The 22,069-nt window shown below is 49.8% G+C and overlaps 1 protein-coding gene across 2 annotated transcripts; it reads right to left on the bottom strand.

The window, feature by feature from the left end:
* Positions 1-327: 327 nt before the first annotated feature.
* On the bottom strand, positions 328-21,425 carry Trpv2 (transient receptor potential cation channel subfamily V member 2). 2 transcript variants are annotated; one of them, XM_057776313.1, is made up of 15 exons: positions 21,155-21,425; positions 18,606-18,887; positions 16,090-16,223; positions 14,242-14,532; positions 12,859-13,157; positions 8,534-8,707; positions 8,141-8,296; positions 7,455-7,553; positions 6,886-6,956; positions 6,297-6,462; positions 4,704-4,770; positions 3,769-4,097; positions 2,600-2,727; positions 1,557-1,636; positions 328-625 (listed from the first exon to the last, which is right to left on the bottom strand). In XM_057776313.1, exons 2-15 carry the CDS (start codon positions 18,791-18,793, stop codon positions 537-539), a joined length of 2,271 nt encoding a protein of 756 aa, XP_057632296.1. In that variant the 5' UTR covers positions 18,794-18,887; positions 21,155-21,425; the 3' UTR covers positions 328-536. The 2 variants fall into 2 exon arrangements, with proteins under 2 accessions (XP_057632296.1, XP_057632297.1); XM_057776314.1 differs by lacking the exons at positions 16,090-16,223; positions 21,155-21,425 and having other exon boundaries at positions 18,606-18,733.
* Positions 21,426-22,069: the final 644 nt, after the last annotated feature.

Genomic DNA, 22,069 nt, shown 5'->3' with positions numbered 1-22,069 from the left:
GTTGTAGGGGGAAGTGGGGGAGTCTGGGAATCACGGCAAAAACGTGCAAGGCTGGGGATACTTCTCTCGGGCTTTCAGAGTTCAGAGGTAACTTGCCTGTCTTCTGTCTCAAGAAGGCCTCTCTGGCTTTCCTGCTAGAGTCATTGGGGGAGGGGGAAGTTGAAGCCCAGGTGTGTGAAAGAGTGACAATTCAGCCCTTAGCAGAGACTTAGTCGTCCTCAAGGTGGGAAAGTGGCTTCATTCGCACCCAGCTCTCAGCCTGCCACGTGCAAGAGGACTGGGCTGGAACTGAGGCATGGCCAGCCAGTGAGGTTTCTGAGCAGACTAGCCCCCGAGTCAGGTGGGCACTTAGAGACACAAGCACGTAGCACCAGGTGCCAGGCCCCCGTGATTTTGTTCAGATAATACTTCTAGAACACTTAGTTATGCAAAAAAATATTTATATTTCCACCAAAATTCAGTAGCCTCAGAGCTAGTAGGGATGGCCAGAAGGGTTCCCTACTCTGCCGGGCCAGCCTTCTGCAGCATCTGGGCCATCAGTGGGACTGGAGGACCTGGAGGGGCAGGTGATCTTCCTCTGTGGCGGGGCTCTTCCCAGGTTTAGAGGTTGGGTTCTTTTCATAACCTGTGAAGAGAATAAGGAACACTGTGGCTTTGCCGTTGGTGCATCTCAAGCAGTAGGTGCCAGGGGAACAAGAAAGCCTGCCATGTTCTGAGTTATACATGTTATACAGTCGATCCTGCAGTCCCCTCTCCCTGCTTTGTTCCTGCTACCAGAATCTCCTGAACCCCTTCCTCAGGCTAATCACGGTCTCAGGAATGCAAAAGCCCCCAGAGCTGACAGGTTCTATCAGAAACTAGAAGACCTGAGACACTGAAAAACGGGGAGAAGCAGGCCAGGGAAAGAGGTAACCCTTCTTTAGTGTCGGGGTGGGTAGGGACACCCTGAGAAGAGGAGAGCACAGAGAGACAAGAAGGTGTCAGGGAAACAAAGAACAAAGAGTACCACTGTGTGAATGGCCACCATGTTGACAGAACCCTGAGGAATGAGTCAAACAACAGCTCAGGGCCTTGAATTCCACACTGAAAACTATTCGTGCCTTCAGGAGCTGTGTAGTGGGAGCCCTGTGAAGCCCTTGTCTACATTAGCCAGAATGGAGTGGGACAGGCCTGAAGCAGAAAGCTTTGTCTGAAGGTGGAGGTACATGTAGTACTGGGTACAGAGGTGCAAGGGTAAGAGATGGCCGAGAGGCCAAGGATGTCAGGATCAGGTAGGAGGGATGGACAAAGATAGTGGAGAGGCCAGAGTGAGGCAGATAGGCAGAGCGTACTGCATGCAAGCTGAGAATCTTTCCCCTGACAGGCCAGCAGGGCACCTGCCACAGAGAGGAACTGAGGCACCAATCCCTACAGGAGAAGCAGGTGTGGGCACAGCTGCGGAACAGCCACACAGCAGGGCTGAGTCCCACCCTGGCCTCTCAAAGGCTGTGTTGCCTGCAACCCCACCGCACACGCTTACAAGAACCAGGGCAAGGGCTGGTCCCAAGCCTACTCACCGGGGCTGTTCGCCCCTGACGGATCCTCAGACAAGGTGGGAAGTGTCTTCTCCCACGCAGCCCAGTTCACCTCCTCCACCCTGCAGTTGACAAAACAGCTCTAAGTTCGGGGGAAGCTTGCAGTGCCTAGCAGCCTTTGCCCTTGGGAGGGCTCACCTCCCTTCTCCCACGGGACTATATGATGAGGAAGACGGTTTTGTTTTCTTTGTTTCTGCCCTTCTCTAACAAGGCATTGGTCCACCCACATCCTACAAGTTCTGTCCTTGTGACTCTCAGATGACATACAGTCCCTAAGGTCAGACATGTACGTGGATGGAGAGGTGCCCTTCTCTCCGACTGTTCTCAGTGTCTGGGTTTCTCAGAGCAACCAGAGGCAAGGGAGTGAGATTAGGTGTATCTTTTCATTCGTTTGTTGTTTTTGTTTTTTGTTTTTTTGAGACAGGGTTTCTCTGTGTGGCCCTGGCTGTCCTGGAGCTCACTTTGTAGACCAGGCTGGTCTCGAACTCACTAAGATACTCCTGCTTCTGCCTCCTAATTGCTGGGGTTACAGGGGTGTGCCACCACCACCTGACTGATCAGGTGTATCTTTGGGCTTCAGGTTCTGGGCTCTTTTGTGGCTACTTGTCACAAATACGGCCCTCATCTTCTCCCCTGCTCAGCTGCTGCCTGTAAAGGTGTCAGCTGTGACCAGACATTAGGTACCACATTCCCTGTCTTGACGATTCCCTCTTCTCTGAACACTGAAAAGCTTGGTTTCCATGGAAGGGGTTATAGCTCCAAGATCAGACTAGAAGAGCTATGGATGAGGGTAGCCACAGAAACTCCAGAATACTGGCTTCTTGGCCTGATAGAAGCCAGGACTCACCAGGGAGGGACTTTAAGTTTACACCGCTGGAATGGCAGGGTTAGGCAGGCTAATGCACAGGCAGAAGCAGTGGGGCCAGGGAGTGGGGTCTGATCTTACCTGCCCAGGTAGAGTGCTCTGGTTCTCCTCACTATCCTGGGCTATCCAGGCCCCGCCCTGTCCTGCCCACTTTGCTCACCTGAAGCACCAGCGCTCATCGGGGACACCGTCCCATCTGGTGCCGACTTTCAGCAGCCTCCCTGAGCGATGCCTCTTCCTCCTGCACCACCAGTAACCGTTCTCCATCTCCAAGACAGAGATGGCTTTCTGGGGACAAAGGAAACAAAATGTCCTGGTACCCTGCCTGGAGAAAGAAGCGCCCAGAGCAAGGGAAAAAGATGCCCTCACAGAACTTTACAGAATGAAAAATGAATATATGCAAAATGAATATATATGATATATATATATCATGTGAGCTGGAATCTAGCTTTGCAGTATCTGATTTCTTGTGGGGCATGAGGTTCCAGGCCTCTCAGAATGTCAGTTTCCCCAGCTATAAACTAAGGAAAAGACACCTCAGGTGGTGTCGGTGGCATACACATAAGGAATACTCAACAGTGATTTGTTCTTCTGCACGTCGGACTCCAGACCAATCCCTTCTCTCATGGGCATGCCCACTCGCACACAGGCCAGGGCATCCCAGACCCCACTGGTGCCACCACTTGAGGCTCAAGGAGGAAATGGCCCAAGGACAGCAATAACATGGCAGCGGAATCCAACCTCCAGGGCAAGGCTCTCCCTGGCCAAAACCTACGTAGCTTTTCTCTCATCAAGTAAGACACGTCTAATGCTTCTGTAGTGGGGGGTTGTCATATCAGGCCTCCAATCTCTCCCCTCCACCCACATCAGTCTAACTATATTTTACATATGTGGAGCTCAGGAGGGGCCTTTGTCTTATTCTCTGTGGGGCTTGTCCTGCATAACCCTACCAGTATAGGCATTCAAGACACACCTGATATTCAGGCATGGTGACTCACTGCACTCAGAAGACTGAAGTAATCCCTGCACTCACAAGCCTGAGGTAGGGTGTTGCTGTGAGTTGGAGGCCAATCAGTGATACATCGTGAAACTCGGTCTCCATAATAATGCCAACGGATCATGATAACTGACTCAGTGAGCACCTTCAATGTGCCAGGCACTATACCGAATGCTTCATATTCCTGAGCTCTTATGATCCTTTTAACAACCTTTGCAATGCAATGAATGACTGCAATCTAGAGGTTGGTCTGGCTGGGCTGAGCTCATGTGACTGGGTGCTGGGCCCTCAGCAGGGTCCCAAGAGTGAGAGGAGCGCCTCATGGGCAGTACCTGCAGCTTCCAGATGCTCCAGCTGTCAGTGGCAACGCTGTTGACGGTCTCGCTCATGAGGGCGATGAGCATGTTGAGCAGCAGAACATAGGTGAGAAGAACATAGGCCAACAGTAACAGCAGCACCACCCCGCGAAAGCGCAGCTGCTCCTGGAAGGCCAGCTCACCCATCCCGATGGTGAACTTGAAGAGCTCCAGTGAAGCATCCAGAATGCCCCCATAAGGGACCTCCTCCTCTTCCTGGCCTGCCACGGGCTGTGCTGTCACTGTGGCGTTGTTACCGGCAGGGGCTTTAGGACTTTGGGCTTCCCGGCTCAAGCTCACTAGGGCTGTGGGTAAGGGAGAGGGAGGGTCTCAGTCTGGGAGACAGGCAGGCAGGCTGCAGGGCGGGGGCAAGAAGGGGCATCTGGACCAGGGAGATGGCTCCGTGGGTAAAGGTACTTTTGTTGCCAGCATGAGGGCCTGTGTTTGAATCTCCAGCACCCAGGCAAAAAGCTGGGCATAGGGCTGGCAAGATGGCTCATGGAGTTAGGGTGTTTGCCTCCAAATCTGATGACCTGTATTTGATCCCCTTTTTTTTTTGATGGAAGAAAAATAATCATCTACCCATAAGTTGTCTTCTGATCTCCCCCAACACACACACAAATAAATGTAATTTAAAATTTTTAAAGTCATACGTGGCTATAACCCCAGCATTGCCGGACAGAGACAGGCAGATTCCTAGCACTCCCTGACCATGCTAATTAAAAAACAGCAAGCTTCCATTTCAGTAAGAGATGCTGTCTCAAGGCAATAAGACAGAGAACAATAGCAGAAGACATCCGGTATCCTGATCAGGTCTCTCTGTGTGCATACACGTATATTCATAGACCCACATGCGCACACATGCAGGCACTACACAGGAACATACGCTCAATGGCTAGAAGAGTCTTTACCTACAGCGAAGCCGAAAAGGAAGACTAAGTAGACCAGCAGGAATCGGAGCAGGTCGCGAAGAATGACCTGGAACACACAAGCCCAAGGGGAAGGAAGACTGGGTGAGTGACCCACGGCATACCAACCCCCCCCCCCCCCGTAAGTCGGGTTCCCTCTCACAGACTGTGTCTGCACAAACATAGGTCATTCTGAGCTGCAGGAGCTTTTCAAAGAATCTGCCTCCAGCTCAGATGAAAGTGGGTGAAAGTGCTTGCCTGCAGACGTTTGAGCCTGACTTTGATCCTAACTGCTGAGCCATTTCTCCAATCCCTCTTTCACCAGAATTTTAAAACCCCAGGCACCCTCTGCCACCTACTCCCTCCCCACACTTGAGCTCCTTGGCATTGCAGTGTCCTGGCTGTCTCAAGCACTCTGCTGGTTCTGGCTCTTTGCCTTCCCTTTTACTGTTCCCTCTGAAGAGGATGCTTCGTCCTCCACTCTGAAGTGACTGACTCATTCTTCCAGGTCACTACTAACAACTGTGGGTCTATCTCAGTGGTAGAGTGTTTGCTAGCTTGTATGAGGGTCCAGGTCCCATCCTCTACATTGTATAAAAAGAAAACTTAAGGGCTGGAGAGATGGCTCAGAGGTTAAGAGCATTGCCTGCTCTTCCAAAGGTCCTGAGTTCAATTCCCAGCAACCACATGGTGGCTCACAACCATCTGTAATGGGGTCTGGTGCCCTCTTCTGGCCTGCAGGCATACACACAGACAGAATATTGTATACATAATAAATAAATAAATATTTAAAAAAAAGAAAAAAGAAAAAAGAAAACTTAAACACTCCCAGCCAGGCAGTGGTGGTGCACGGCTTTAATCCCAGCACTCAGGAGGCAGAGGCAGGAGGATCTCAGTGAGTTTGAAGCCAACCTGGGCTACAGAGCAAGATCCAGTACAGCCAGGACTACACAGAGAAACGCTGTTTCAACAAAACAAAACAAAAATTCCTCTTTAGAAAGGGTTTTGTCTTGAGAAAAAAAAACCAAACAAACAAAAAAAGGTTTTGCGCACCAACCCTCTAAAGTACCATCTGCCCCAGTTCTTCTCCATAGCACTGTCCTGTGTGTTTCCTCTGTAGTCAGCAACATCCTGGACTGTTTCATTAGCAATTTCATTCCCTACAGGGAACATCAGCGTCAAAAGAGGAAGGACTTTGTTTTGTCACTGCTGTGTCCCCAGTGCTTAGGACCGAGCTAGGACCACAGTGGGCACTCCTAAACACTTGTGAAAGAATTGGGTGCAGACCAATGCAGATGGCCTCATGACCCGACTCAGACATGGATAAGTGCATATGAATATGATCCGCTCCTTTATGAAAAATGCCCATGTTCCTATGTGGACACCTGCCAACACACACATATATATGCATCTGTGTATGTGTGAAGACATCCAGGTATGCATGCCCGCACCTGCAGTAGTGTTGGGCAGACTCCCTTCTGCTCAGGTTAGCTGTCAAGGATAGCTCCTGCCTCACGGGGCCAAAAGGAGTCCTAGTGGGAGGTGGTGTCCAGGTCGCCCTAGTCTAATTGTACTTGGTCCACTCTCATCTCTCACCTTCTGGATCATGACACTGTAGATGCCTGTGTGCTGGAAGCCACGTGTGTAGTAAAGCAGGTTCAGCCAGCCCAGCACCAGGGACGACACCAGCAGGGGCAGGTACCATTCAGTCTCCACGAAACGCAGCACCTGGGACAGCACCGTGAGCAGAGCCTGGACAAGGCTGGGAGAAGACAAGATGTGGATCAACCTCCAGGCCACTTGGCAGCAGCCACCATTGACTGCCTCTACCACCTCTGGTGGACTCCGTCTGTCTGGAGCTAGATCAATCATAGTCTGCTGCACCCTGGGCGAGTTATTTACTTATGCTCTGGGCTTCCCACTTGTAATAATGATACCCGAGTCAGAGAATGTCTTCAGAAATTGGGACACTACATGGAAACAGGTTCTATGAAGACGGGGACGTGAAAGGGCCCAGCCAAGCTCGCCCACAACCAGAGTGCCCAGGTCTGGTGCACACTCCCATCCTTGGCCCCTAGAACAGCTTGGAGTCTCGAGTCCTGGTCTCTACAACCAGCTTGGAGCTCTCTACCACACCTGCCACGCCCAGACGTCAGAGACAGTATAGGAAAGGAGACTCGCGTACAAGAGGATTTCAAAGTAGCTGTCGATGAATGAGATCCAGATGAACAGACGGCGGCGCCAAAAGTACCACAGCTGTGGAGGAGAGAGAGGTCAGAGAGGGTGACCCTTGCTCTTCAGTTCTATGTGCAGCCAGAACGCCCCTGTGGCCTGGATTGCAGCTCCCCCGACTTGCTTCACAAGTGTTTAGGAACCTGGTGAACATCACCCCAGGGGCTAAATCGTTAGCCACCCTTCCTCCCTCTCAATATGTAGCTTGTGCTGGACAGTTTTATGTCAACTTGACATAAGCCAGAGCCATCTGAGAGGAAGGAACACTAACTAAGGAAATGCCTCTGTAAGATCGAGCTGTAGGCAGGCAAGCCTGTATGTAGGGCATTTTCTTAACTAGTGATTGATGGAGGAGGGCCCAGTTCATTGTGGGTGGGGCCACCCCTGGGCTGATGGTCCTGGCCAGTGTCGGGGTTTGTTTCTCTAGCAGTGAAGAGAGTATAGTTAACTCCCTGTAAAGTCCTGTCTTGCTTCAGTTGACTGGGAGCTACATAGGCAGGGGAAATAGGAAGGTGTCCTTACCTGGCCCAGTAAGAGGTAAATACCCCCAAGCAGAATCAGGATGTGGCCCAGCAGCAGCATGGATTCCCCAAAAGTCGCTTTTGATGAGGGAATAGCTGGCTGAAGAGACAGACACTTCCATCAGACCTAGAGTCTTGGGTCCCATTCCCAACGGCTAGCTGTCCAAAGACATCTAGGTTAAGACATAATTCTGAGCCTGCGCTGTGGAGAGGCCACTGAGCATCAGAGAGGACACAGGCTCTGGGGAAAGGCCCTGATTCCAGTCCCTTAGAAGCATAGAAAGTTATTAGTACTAGGTTTAGAGCCATATTTTTTGAGCTCAGGTCATCTCTATCACTGAGAGCTTTTATTACCTTAGATAATACACTTAACCTTTCTATGCCTCTCCCTTCCCTCGGTAGGAAACTGAGAATGGCAACCCTTCACCCCAGAGGTTGATGTGAGCCATCATTAGTCAACAGATGCTGACCACTTAGACTACTGACGCACATCTGGCAAGCATTCAGGAAGAATTCACTATCATTGCTGTCGTTACCCTGGGGGACTCTTTCCAGAAGAGCTCAGGGTCTTATCCCTCAAGCTGCCTAGCCCTCAGCATCAGCTGTGGTAGGATGGGATGCTTCCACTTTTCACCCCAGGGTTGCTTCAAGCAGGGGTGCCCCAGGATGGCCCCACCCAGTTCTTGCCTTCTCCAGGGAAGGTTGGTGGTAGGCAACAATGGTGAAGATGAACATGTAGACCAAGTAACAAGCGAAGTTGAAGAAGAATCTCGGGATGAGCCGCTCCCATTTCTCCTGCAGAAGCTTGTTCAGGGGCTCTAAAACCACCATGCGGTGCCGGTGCTGGGGTGGGAGAGGGAGAAGCGAAAGCACAATGTGGGAAGGGCGCGGCTGGCTAGATGGTACGACAAGCACCCTCTTCACGGCAGGCTTCATGCAAAGGCTAAGGGAGATGGAGAGGAGCTATGCGGAACGGGTTCCCAGACCCAGGATCCCTGAAAGGTGCTGCCCTGTACTACGGCGGCGGCGTGAAGGAGGGCTTGCCCTTTGCCAGAATCTCTAGGCAGACCATGGGCTTACCGGGCTCTTGCAGTGAAAGGCAATGATTTCCAGCACCGAGTTCTTCTCCCAGCTGTCCACGGAGGACAAATCATACAGTGAAACCCGGACAGGACCATAGCACCACTCTGTGAACTTTCTGGAAAGGGGCTGGTACAGTCCTGAGAACTCCCGCTGCAGAATGTGCCTGAAAATCTATAGGACAGTCACATGAGCTCACCTGCTAGTCACCCTCCCTGTTGCTGGGCAACACTGTGAGCCCCTGCAGAGCACAGACGTTCTAGCATGTTTCAGCTCTTCCCTATGCCCAACCCAGGATGAATTGTCGGGTTTACATTCCTACACAGGCATAGGCTGACAGGCAGCTTGACTCTTTCTTCCCCAGTCCTGCCTCCATGGATTTCATTTCTGAGCTCCTTGGATAGCACAAAGATCCCAGCTGGGGACTTAAGGTCACTTGAAATCAAAGACCACCAGTTATGCATGTGTGTGGGGTCCCTACTCCAAAACAGGTTAAGAAGTCTTTGCTCACATATGAGGAGTGAGGACAAGAAGGGTGTAGATGAGGGAGCAACTTACATAAGTCATAGAACTTTGCCTTTTTTAATTTTTCAAGGATTTATTTATTATATATATAGTGTTCTGCCTGCATGTATGCCTACAGGCCAGAAGGGGGCACTAGATTTCATTATAGATGGTTGTGAAGCACCATATGGTAGCTGGGAATTGAACTCAGGACTTTTGGAAGAGCAGGCAGTGCTCTTAACCTCTGAGCCATCTCTCCATCCCCAATGCTTACTCTTTCTACCAACCAAAAGTACTTTTTTTTTTTTTTTTTTTTTTTTTTTTGGTTTTTCGAGACAGGGTTTCTCTGTGGCCTTGGAGTCTGTCCTGGAACTGGCTCTTGTAGACCAGGCTGGTCTCGAACTCACAGAGATCCGCCTGCCTCTGCCTCCCAAGTGCTGGGATTAAAGGCGTGTGCCACCACCACCCGGCTCCAAAAATACTTTCAAGCCAATCAGTTTTAGACATTAAAAATGAAACCATAGCCGGGCGGTGGTGGCGCACGCCTTTAATCCCAGCACTTGGGAGGCAGAGGCAGGCGGATCTCTGTGAGTTCGAGACCAGCCTGGTCTACAAGAGCTAGTTCCAGGACAGGCTCCAAAACCACAGAGAAACCCTGTCTCGAAAAACCGAAAAAAAAAAAAAATGAAACCATAAGGGTTGGAGAGATGACTCAGTGGTTCAAAGCTCTTGTTAGTCTTACAGAGGACCTGATTCTGTTCCCAACACCCATATAGTAGTTCACAATCACCCACAACTCTGGTTTTAGGGTATCCATCCAATACCCTCTTCTGTCCTCTGCAGGCAAGCCACTCACACACACAGAATAACAGCGCCAGGTATGATGATGCATGCCTGTGTCCCAACACTGGGGAGGCTAAGGCGAGGGACCAAGAGTTCAAGACCAGGGCTGACAAGATGGCTAAATGGGATAAAGGTAGTTTGACCCCTGAAACCTACATGGTAGAAAAAGAGAACCACCCCTTGCAGGTCACCATCTAAATTCCACATACATGCTATGGCATGTGTTCACATTTATGTACACACAGGATAAATGTACATAAATAGAGTTCAAGGGCAACTTAGGCTAAGACCCTGTTTCAAAGCAAACAAACAAAAAATAAATTGCAAAAGTCTGGAAGGAAATAAAGATGGGTATATTAAATATAAGGATCACACATACATAATCATGCTGCTATATAGCATACAATACAAGCTACATACTGTGATGGCTAATCTTAACAGGATCTAGAACCAATGTGGAGACAGGTCTTTGGGCATATATGTGAGTAATGAATTATCTAGATTAGGTCAGTAGAGATGGAAAGACACACTCTACATGTGGATGACACCGTCCCACAACTGGGATCCTGGGCTGAATGGAAAGGAGAAAGCGAGCTTCACAGCAGCGTTCATCTCTCTCTAAGTCCTGACTGCAGACACGATGTGACCAGCGGCCTCATGTTCCAGCTGTCATGCCTTCCCTGCCACAGGGGCCAGCACTCTCAAAGTGTGAGCCAGACAAATAAACCCTTCTTTCCTTAGGTGTTTTTTGTCAGGTGTTTTGTATAACAACATGGAAAGTAACTAATATACATATGTATCAAGTATATAAAATAATGGTGCCAGAGGAATGGCTCAGCACTTAAGAGCACTGGCTGCTCCTTTATAAGGACCCAGGTTCAAGTCCCAGCACCCACATGGCAGCTCACAGCTGTCTATAAGGCCAGTCTCAGGGAGACCAACACCTTCTTCTGGCCTCCAAGGGCACCAGGCATGCGTGTGGTGCAGATAATCCATGCAGGCAAAATACTCATACATATGAAAATAAACAATTTTAAAACATTATTTATTATATACAATATATGATTTTTAAAGGTTTTTTTTTTTTTTTTTTGCTTTGTTTTGTTTTTTTTTGAGACAAGGTTTCTCTGTGTAACAGCCTAGCTGTCCTGGAACTAGCTCTTGTAGACCAGGCTGGCCTCGAAATCACAGAGATCCACCTATTTCTGCCTCCCAAGGGCTGGGATTAACGACATATGCACCACCACCATCCGGCTTTTTGTTTTGTTTTTATGCTTTTGTTTTGTTTTTATTTTGATTTTTTGAGATTTACTGGGCTGGAGAGATGGTTCAATGGTTAAGAGCATTGGTTGCTCTTCCAGAGATCCTGAGTTCAATTCCCAGCAACTACATGGTGGTTTACAACCATCTGTTATGAGATCTGGTGTCCCCTTCTGGCATGCAGGCATACGTGCAGACAGAACACTGTATATATAATAAATAAAAATCTTTAAAAAAAAAAAAGTTGGTCTTGAACTCCTAGGCTCAAGTGATCATCTTGATTCAGCCTCTCAGGTAGCTAAGACTATAGACAACCATGCCAAACCACAAACATACAAATAATCTAAATTCCATATATCAAAAACACAGAGATCAAAAAAAAAACTATTACCATTCTTTTTCTTTTTATTGATTGATTAACTGATTGACTGATTGATTGATTCTTTGTTTTATTTTAAACAGGTCTCACTCTTTAGCTCTGGCTGGCCTGCAACTTGTTATATTGACCAAACTGACATAGAATTCATAGAGAAATACCTGTCTCTGCCTCTTGAGTGCCAATATGCTTTTTAAAAATTATTATTACTTATTTTTATGTATATGTATGAGTGTCTGTGTTTATGCCCAAAGAAGTGAGAGAGGTTGGCTCCCTGAAGCTAGAGTTCTAGGCGGTTGGGAGCTGCCTGATGTGGGCGCTGGCCTCCAAACTCAGGTCCTCTGCTAGAACGTGTGCTCTTCACGGCTGAGCCATTTCTCCAGCCCCAACCATACAGTGGAGGAAAATGTGAATGTCACAGTAGATAAAATCTACAGAAAATTGAATAGGGAATTATACAAAATTTAGAAAATAGGCAATTGTGTTAGCGTGAATAAAAATGTCCCCTATAGGCTCGGGTGTTTGAATACTTGGTCCTACCGAGTTGATGGTGCTGTTTGGATAGGTTTAGGAGGTGTGGCCTTTCTCGAGGACATATGTCACTGTAGGTGGGCTTTGAGCTTTGAAAGCTCTGCTGCATTCCCAGTTCATTCTCTCTTTCCTACTTGGCTGTTGAACTCTTGACTTGCTATTCCAGCCACCATGCTTGCCTGCTGGCATACTTCCTTGCCCTGGTGGGGATGGACTCATGCCTCTGGAAACTTAAGCCCAGATAAACCCTTCCTTCTCTAAGCTACCTTGACCATGGTGTTTTATCACAGCAGCAGAGTAATAGCTAATACAGCTATCATCCAGATGCGGGAGCCATCACTCAGTGGTTCCAAGCACTTGCTGCTTCTCCAGAAGATCCAGGTTCAGTTCCCAGCACCCACACGAACGTTTATAGTCATCTGTAATTGCACCCCCTTTTGACCTCCACAGGAACCAGACATTCTCCCAGTGCACAGATACAGGCAAAATACTTGTGCACATAAAATAAAAATAATCTTTTTGTAAAACGTTGTTTCTTGGGAAGAGGTAGTCATTGGCACCCTGTGAGCCTTTAGGGTACCGATGGATAGTTTGAAACCTACAATCGCACAGATGGCCCTTTTTCAACTCAGTTAAACAAGACAAAACAAAAAGAACTGAATCTGAGAAAGGAATGTAAGGGGGTGACAGGAAAGGGGGGAGATAATGAAGGGCCCAGGGCGAGAGAAACCAGAATGTGTTATATACTTATAGGAATTGTCTGCTCAGGTTCTGCTGCAGCTGACAGAGGCAGGAGAGAGACAGTACTCACCTCGATTTTGCCTTCTTTGGCAGCTAGCTTCAGGGGCGTGAGGCCTTCGTGGTTGCAGATATCCTCCAGCTGCACAGTGGGGCAGAGGCGGACCCCCACTTGGAGAAGCCCGTCGTACATGTGGATCACCAGTGCGCTGTTCTCAGGCGAGTTATCTGCAATCATGACCAGCGCGTGCAGGACCGTGTTGCCTAGGGAATCAGTGGCCTCCAGGCTAGCAGGCTGGTGTGGGTTCTCCAGGAGGTAGGTCACCACATCCCACTGCTTGGTGCATGCAGCCAGAGACAGAGGTAGCTCTCCTGCGGACCAAGAGGGAAGCTTGAGCTTCTGCTTCCACCTCACCACTCTTCCTGCAGATCAGGAAGAGTAAGAGGCAGACAACTGGCTGCCCCTCCCCCTTGCCTCTTTCATTCTTCTTTGACAGAGTCAACTCACTACCCCTTAATGCGAATTCTTCTTGATCAGATTCATTTTGATTTAGTAGGTTTTGGTCTTGTTATTTTAGCGGTGGTAGTGGGTCAGGTCTTGTTGCTGTTATTTACTTATTTGTTTGGATGATTTTGGGGGAGTGTTAAAAATGGAACCCAGGGGGATGGGACAATAGCTCATTTACTATAGTGACTGCCACGGTAGAATGTGGTGTCACCTTTAATCCCAGCACTTGGGAGGTAGAGGCAGGTGGATCTCTGAACTTGAGGCAACCATGGTCCACAAAGCAAGTTCCAGGACAGCCAGGGCTACATAGAGAAACCCTGTCTCAAAAGGAGCACAAAACAATAGCGACAACAATAACAAAAAAAAGACAGAGAAAGAGGTAAAGGCACCTAAAATCAACTTCTGGCCCCCACACTCACGTGAACACACATGAACAAGTATTAATATATACACCATAATTTTAAAAGGTGAACCCAAGCATGCCAACCACATGCTCCACCACTGAGTTACACTCTGAGTCTGCAAGCTCAGTCTTGGCACAATCCAGTTCTTGCAGCCCATCCTCTCCCCTGTCTGGACATGGGTACATGCTGAGTTTCCATGCCTAAAAGGGGACTAAGTGAGCCGGACAGTGGTGGTGCACGCCTTAATCCCAGCACTTGGAAGGCAGAGGCAGGCGGAGTTCTGTGATTTCGAGGTCAGCCTGGTCTACAAGAGCTAGTTCCAGGACAAGCTCCAAAGCCACAGAGAAACCCTGACCCAAAACAAACAAACAAAAACCCAGAAACACAAAAAGGGGGGGAGGCTAAGCATTCTTTAAACAAGTTGTAAGTTAATTGGTCTGGTTAGAGGCAGACTGGGGTTCAATGCCAGCTCTGCTAACCACGTGACCTCGGACAAAGCTTTACGCATTCTGCATCTCACCATGACTAAGAAAAGCTCTCTCACCAAAATAGAAACAAGTTCCTTGGTGCTTTTGGAAGAAGCGGCCGCATGCTCGAGCATGCACATCTGCTCCATTCTCCACCAGCAGCTTCACGCACGGCAGGCTCCTCTTCTCTATGGCAATGTGCAGCGCACTGTGGCCACGATAGAAGTCATCGGTGCACTGGGCATTAACGAGAGGCTGAGGGTTGCCAGAATTCCTGTCGATCTGCAGCAGGGGCAGGATGCAGGCATTGACCCCATCCTGAAGGTTCAGCACAGCCTTCATCAGGCACGTCTTCCCCGTGGAGCCCTCTGCAAGGAGAGAGGGGAAGGCACAGGCAATGTTCAGACCCAGCAAGGCTGGATCGTCTGCCAGTTTGTACAGCAAACCTAGGATCCAGAGTACCTCATGGGAGGATATAAAAAGATCGCTGCTTTATGCAACTGGTGAGAACACACTTGGCTACAAGATATTAAGACTCCAGAGTATGGGCATTAAAATACCACCAGGCATGAGTACAGTTTCTGCCTTAGCACCAAGTTTCTAAGATATAATTCGATACATATGCAACAGTGTCTGTGTGGGGTTTTGGTGATGGTGGTGGTGGTGGTGGTGTGTGTGTGTGTTGTTTTGTTTTGACACAGGGTCTTACTTTATTAGTTCTTACTGGCCTCGAACTCACAGAGACCCTCCTATCTCTGCCTCCCAAGTTCTGGGATTTAAGGCATGAGCCACCACACCTGACCCTGTGACATTCATTGTCTGTCCATGAATATCCAGGGCAGAGCTAAGGACATTGGGTCTGAGCTCCAGCAGCACGTACCTGTAATCCCAGCACTTGGGAAGTGGAGATGAGACCAGAAAACCAGGTCATCCTCAGCCTCCATAGCTGAGGCCAGCTTGGGTTATATGAGACCCTTATTTGAAAAAAAAAAAAAAAAATCCAGTGCAGAATTTGCAAGTGGCTCCCTCACTTAAGGACTTTGACTCCTTCAGCAAGAGCCATGGCCTCTTTTAACCTATTTTCCTTTTTGATGAAAGGAGATATCCTAGGGTTATTAGGAAAAGTTATGAGAACAACATAAACGAAGTGCTTAGCACACAGAGGGCCAAGCACGTAGCAAGCTGAGGTCTCAGGCTGCAGTCTGAGCAGTCATACACAGGCACTGTTCGATGAAATGACGGTCAGTCTCCACGGAGATCACCTGGTGGTGGCCCACACCTTGCGGCACTCGGGAGGCTAAGTCAAGGCTGGCCTCGTGAGCTACTTAGTGAGCCCCCATCTTAACAACCAAATAACTAAATAAGATGTATTCAGAGGAGAGGAGAGTAGCGTATTACACATTATTGCATGTGGCAATTCTTTATGTATCTAACCGTCTGGCTGAATCTGGAAAGTTGCCAAGCCATTTGCAGTGGCTCAAGATGACAGGCTGTTTTTTTTTCCCCTTGGCCTTGCACATTTCTTTACCATTTGAATCTTCTACAGTGCATTTTTTTTCCAATTTGGTTTTGTTTGTTTGTTTTTTGAGACAGGTTTCTCTGTATAGCCCTGGCTGTCCTGGAACTAGCTCTGTAGCACAGGCTGGCCTCGATCTCACAGAGATCTACCTGCCTCTGCCTCCCGAGTGCTTATTTTATAGTGCATGTAGTCCCATGAAGGCCAGGAAAGGGCATCGGATCTCCGGGAACTGCTTTTATAGATGGTTGTTAACTTCCACGGGAGTACTGGGAATCTAAGCCAGGTCCTCTGGAAGAACAGTCAGTGATGGTCTCAAGCACTGAGCCATCCGTCTCTCCAACCCCAAGAAGAGCACAGCTGCCTCTCTGACCCTGAGCATAAAGGCCACCAAAGGGTAAGGGGCTACCTGTGTACGCTGAGTCTGTGAGGTACTTGCTGGTCCGGCACAGGTATTCTGACAGTCCAGCCAGCTCCTCAGGGACACCCCGGGAGACCACACTGAAGAGTCGGTCGCGGTCAAACCGGTTTGGGTCCTGCTGGCTGTGGAGAATGTGTTTTGTGACTCATGTTGGAGAAAGGCCACAACCCCTCCAGCACGAAGCCTCCTTCTTCACGGAAGTATTGTCAGTACTCCTCTATCTAGCCCTGCACCTCGGGTCACACAGTAATTCTTTGGAAGGCCTTTCCTAGGGCTCCAAAAGTTCAGACTCCTTAAGAGAAGAAACCGGTTGGGACGTTACCCTGCCGCAATACTGCGGCCCTACTCATCTCGGGCAATTTTCGGCGTCAAGTGCATCATGTCTCAAGAGACTCGTGATTCTGCAGGAGTCATTCCAGCTCCCACGCCTCACAGTGGCCCTCGGAGGTCGGTATGGGTCTGGACAGCGTTGTGTGAGGTGCCTGCAAGCTAAAGGCTGCCTGCATCCCTGCCCTTGAAGATGAAGTGGAAAGGAGGATGGAGGCAGAGCTCGGCAGGAAAGTGCCTGCTTGGTTGGCACGAGGCCTCGGTTCATCGCCAGCACCGGTGAAAAAGCTGAGACAGTAGCTGCTCACTGGTTAGAAGTCTGCACTAACTCATCTTGACTCCTGCAGGCAGTGAGCCACCCTGCTCTCTGTTAGGCAAACAAGTAAAGTAACTTAGCTAAAGTCACACAGTGCAGAACTGGAGCTCCATGGAGGCTGCCCCATCTCTAAACCCCAAGAGAGGGTCTCGGCTGGGCGAACAAGATGTTTCCCAGAGATAGACTATCTTAGTCACCCAGCACTGGATAGCATAAGCTGACCAGGGTTTTACTGAGAAGCTGCACTTCCGGGAAATCTCTTCCACAGAGCCCAGAAGAGGCTTCCTGGGGCTCATCAGACATGCTCTGGGGTTGTCTTGTGATGGGGACAGTTGCTCAGTGAGATGGCCCCATCTCCTCCACAAGTCACTTAACCTCTCTTAACCTATTTTGCTCCTTGAAAAATGGAAATATTCCATGGTTATTATAAGGACCCAAGAAAATATCATCAAAGTGATTAGCCCATACAGTGTACCTGGCGTAGTGCACATTAAGTCCCCAAATGTGTCTAGGCAGCCCATTCCTAGGCCGTGTCAGGATTCACAATGGCCTGCCTAATTGTGGGACCCTTAGAACTATGAAAAGAAGATATGAGGGGAGAGAGGTCAAAATAAGAAAAGACAGCTACTCCATGATTTAGAGACTCTTAGGTCCCAGCTTAACATGTATGGAAAGCTGAGCATGGTAGCACATACCTGTAATCCCACCACTCATGAGGCTGAAGCAGGAGGATCACCTCAAATTGGAGGCTAGCCTGGGCTATATAGCAAGAGCCTGCCTAAGAACAAGAAAGCAAACGAGCAGATCTGAGGAATGAGCTGACCAATAAGAACTAGTGACTCTGACACACAGGGTGACTAACGGGGTCATCTACTCCTGAAGCCATGCCGTCATGGTGTCTAAAGCCAGTCCCCACATCTGCAGTGCCACGCAGGGATGCGTCTGCGTCATCCTGGCTAGATGAGCACTCTTCACCCAGTTAGCCACATGCCACATGACCATGAAGGGCTCCGTCACAGCCCTGTCTGTCTGCTTGGAAATTATGGCCATTTGGACAGTGCTTCCTCCCACCAGGGCAAGAATCTAGAAGCAAAGAAAGGCACAGACTCGGACTCCAAAGGGCATCAGGGAGCCCATTCTAATTCTATGAGGCCAGCCACACTACAAACAATCACCTCCCATGCACCTGTCTGAGCTAGCATAAATCTGGCCACAGTTCCCTGGCACAGACAACGTAGTGGGCCAAGGCTGGTGGCCAAGTCTCGGGACGAACAAGGAGAAATAGGCTTTCCTGGCAGTCTTGCTGGCCCGTGAGGATTCGATTCTGGGAAGCCAGGTACAGTTTCCTAGCAGGACTAGAAGCAGTGCCCCCCCCATCACTGAATTGATAATGAGAACACAGGAAACTCAAAGCCCAGATGACGATGAGCAGAAGCCTACTGTCCTCAGTTCTCAGGGTTCACGTTGCCTGAGCGACCATGTCAGCTTTGGAGCAAAGCAGAGATGCACTCAAGACAGTTCCAGGTGTCTCTGCCTCCCTGGATGCACTGTGGATGCAGCCACCACCCCAGCTACCACATAGGAACCTTAATAGCTGGGAGTCAAACATCAACAACAGGGATTTGATTGTCAGTTGCACACTTGGTACTGAATGAGAGTGTCCCTACCAAAAACCATAATCTTGGCTGACAGCCATGTATGGAGACCATTCTGGAAGGAGTGACCCTAGGGAAGAGAATGTGGGACTTAGGAGCCACCATAGCTAGGCAGTGAGGAAGAGGCAGGTGCTGAATTGGTCACTGAGTGACTTTGGGGTGCTGTGTGGGAGCCTCTCTTGTCCCAGCCCCATCTGCTGCCTTACCTGACACCTAGTCCCTTTCGGTAGTTGAGATTCACTTTGATCTGAGGGGAGAAATTGCGGTCCTCGCCCTGGAATGGTGACTCCATGGGGGGTGGCTCATGCTTCCCTTGGTTCACTTCAGCACTGTCTTCTTGGTCTCCATCTGATGTCTCCAGCCTGAAAGCTGGGGGGCTGGAAGGTGAAGTCATCCTGAGAGAGGATGATGATCCTTACAGCCAGAACTTCTGTGGTGATGGAAATGCCAAGACTCTCATCCCGCAGGGGAGCAGACTCGGCTGGAACCTGGAGAAGGTGATAGCGAGAAGCTCAGAGTAGGAGCTGGGGAGGAAGGGCAGTAAATAGAGCGCTCGTCTGCCACACAGGGAGTGCTGGCTTCTGTCTTCAGCAAAGCATAAACCACCTGTGACCCAAAGCAAGATGCTGGAGAGATGGCTCAGGGGTTAAGAGCACTGACTGCTCTTCCAGAGAAGCAGGGTTCAAATCCCAGCACTACAGGTTGGCTCATAAGCCCTCTGTAACTCCCTTTCCAGGGGATCCAATATGTTCTTCTGACCTCCACAGCCCCCAGACCAGATACACACGCAGTGCACAGACATTCACACACAGAAGATAAATTATTAATTTATAAAATATTTTTAAGAAGAGGTAGGGGCATCAGGCAGTGAGTGACCATGCATGCCTTTAATCTCACCACGTAGGAGGCAGAAGCGGGTCTGGTCTACAGAGCTAGTTCCAGGACAGCCAGGGCTACACAAAGAAACCCTGTCTCGAAAAACAAAACTAAAAAAAGGAGGAGGGACGAGTAGGAGCAAGAGGATCAGAAGTTCAAAGTCATCCTCAGCTACATAGAGTTTGAAGCTAGCCTGGTCTCTCTGCCTCAAAAAAATAAGAGAAAGGAAGGAAGGAATTGGGGGATAAGGAGATAGTTTAATCAGTAAAGTGCTTGCCACACAACCAGGAGGACCTGAACCTGGACCCCCAGTCCCCATATAAAAAGCCAGACACTGAGGTATATCTTTAATTTCAACGAGAAAAGGCAGATATAAGAGACTCCCTGGGGCTTGCTGGCCAGTCAGTCTAGCTGAATTGGTGAGTTCAGTGAGGTATCCTGGCTCAAACAATGAAATTGAGCATCCCGAGGAGGACATTCCATATTTACCTCTGGCACCTGCACACATCCACATCCACAGGAAAATAAAGGAGCTGGGTGGTGGTGGTGCACACCTTTAATCCCAGCACTTAGGAGGCAGAAGCATGCGGATCTCTGTGAGTTCCAGGCCAGCCTGGTCTACAGAGTGAGTTCCAGGACAGGCCCCAAAGCTACACAGAGAAACCCTGTCTCGAAAAAAATAAAGAAAGGAAGGAAGGAAGGAAGGAGGAAAGGAAGGAGGGAAGGAAGGAAGGAAGAAGGAAGGAAGGAAGGAAGGAAGGAAGGAAGGAAGGAAGGAAGGAAGAAAGAAAGAAAGAAAGAAAGAAAGAAAGAAAGAAAGAAAGAAAGAAAGAAAGAAAGGAAGGAAGGAAGGAAGGAAGGAAGAAAGAAAGACCTCAAACTCCATTTGGGGGTAACCCCACCCTTTCTCTACGTGACATCAAACCGGGGGCCCAGTGGTTCAGACAGATAAAACATCAGTTGCCAGGCCAGGGCAGGTCGCTCAACCCTTCATTGCAAAAAAGGAAGATTCTCCAGTCGAACCAGTGGCCTACTAAATCCCTCCTTTTGCTGCCAGAACAACTGAGGCTCAGAAAAGGGAAGCAATCTTCCACTTTGCTTTGCTTTATGTTGTGGTGTTCCTCTTCAGTTCTCAGGACCCAATTACATTTCCTGTGTGACTCATGTCTGAGGGCATCAGATGCCACCTCTGTAGGGGCTTTAGATTGGCGAGCTCCATCTGCCTTCCCACCTTAGATGCCATACTGGGTCTAGGGTTAACTGACTTAACCTCACCCTCACCAGAAAACTGCAACCACAGCCTCCATCACGTGAGATGGCTGTGCTGTAGTTAGAGCTGGGGAGCCTCTGTCTTCCCCAGAGGGCAGAAACGGAAGGAAGGAGAGAATCAGAGCCGGGTCAGGGGTGGGAGAAGGGGGTAGGGAGCGGGTAGGTGAAAGAAAGAAAAGAACAGGGCTGAGATGAAGTGGCAGTGTGGCCTGGGCTCAAATTGTTACAGGATCCCAGTATCCTCAAAGAATTGGGTGGGGCATTTTTCACAACAACCAGGGGACCTGAATGGTTACCTCCACCTTTCTGCCCACATTACGGCATGGGTTCCTGCAGCCTAGCTTCTGTCCTCAAGCAAATCCTGGCGCCTGCCGCCTCTGACACCATTTTCTCTCCCCCTCCCCCCAGCAGCAACAACTGTCTCCCCGGCTTCTACCCTACCTCCTGGGATCCTCATTTTGGCAGCAGAGGAGGAGGCATGGGGGCTCCAGGGAGCCAGATCCCACGCAGACCATTCCTCAAGCATGGAAATGCACAGAGAGCTACCCGATCACCGTCAGACTTCCAGACGCAGCCCCCTAGGATATCCCGAAATTGCCAATCGACTTACCACGCAGGCTGAAGCTGAGGCGTGGAGGCAGCAGACTGCAGGCCACTAGGATCACCGAGCCTAGCGGGGCTCCCCAGCAGCGACAGCGGGGACTGAGAGAGGAAGTGCAGCCGGGAGGGGCGCGGCCCGGCGCTGACAGCTGTGGGTTGCGGGAACCTCCGCAGCCGGCTCCAAGCTCTCTCTGTGCTGTCCACCCTCAACCTGTTCGTCGCGCACAGTGGGCAGTGCGGATTTAGCGCCGACCGGTCAAGGACCAGTGACTGGCCATCAGTCTTATCATCTGGACCACTGGCCACACCCTGCGCTGGGGAGACACGCCCTGCCCCTTCATCGGTGCACTTCCACCCCGACTCATGGCCAAAGAAGCCCCCTGGGGCTATCAGAGGCAGTCCTTGGGTGCTGGGACCTTGGCTTGGGTGGGAGCTGGTTTGGTTGTGGGATTCGTGCCCCGAGACACTGACCCCCACCCTCCTGGTTCTTACCATCATGTGCCCCCCAGAAGTCATGAGGTTCATGACTGGCTGACCCATAAAGGAGGGAGAGAAGAGTGTGATAGCCCCGGGGAGAGAAGAGGTTCAGTCTAACTTTTGTCCCAAAGAATGCAGCCCCACCCATCCAGCCATATTTCCATCTAGGGAGAGATTTCCTCAGCGTCCTGACCCCAGGGATCTTCAAGGCTCCAATTATAAGGGCACTTCCAGAAGCAGCCAGCAGGTGGGGACAGGGAGGCCAACAGGAGGGGTTGATGTTGTCAGCCTTCGTCAAGCCCTGGAGAACAGGGACTAGCTCATCCTCCTCCCCGCCCCCAACTTTCCCTTACTCCCCCTCCCCGCTTCCCCCGCTTTTCTCTAAGATCTGTCTTTGTTCCATGTCCAGACTTTTGTCTGAGTGGTCCAAATCACCAATTTCTCTCAC

The sequence above is a fragment of the Chionomys nivalis genome, chromosome 7, assembly GCF_950005125.1.
Source record: "Chionomys nivalis chromosome 7, mChiNiv1.1, whole genome shotgun sequence".
NCBI lineage: Eukaryota > Metazoa > Chordata > Mammalia > Rodentia > Cricetidae > Chionomys > Chionomys nivalis.
Note: the sequence above shows the minus strand (reverse complement) of the source record. Positions and strands in the feature narration are given on the sequence as shown.

Coding starts and splice junctions, on each gene's coding strand:
- Trpv2 (XM_057776313.1), bottom strand. CDS start 18,793: ATGACTTCACCTTCCAGCCCCCCAGCTTTCAGGCTGGAGACATCAGAT. Junction 13,158..14,241: donor AGGAACTTGTTTCTATTTTG/GTGAGAGAGCTT, acceptor CTTGGTCCGCAG/GAGAGCTACCTCTGTCTCTG. Junction 4,771..6,296: donor ACAGTGTCATGATCCAGAAG/GTGAGAGATGAG, acceptor TGTGTGTTCCAG/GTCATTCTTCGCGACCTGCT.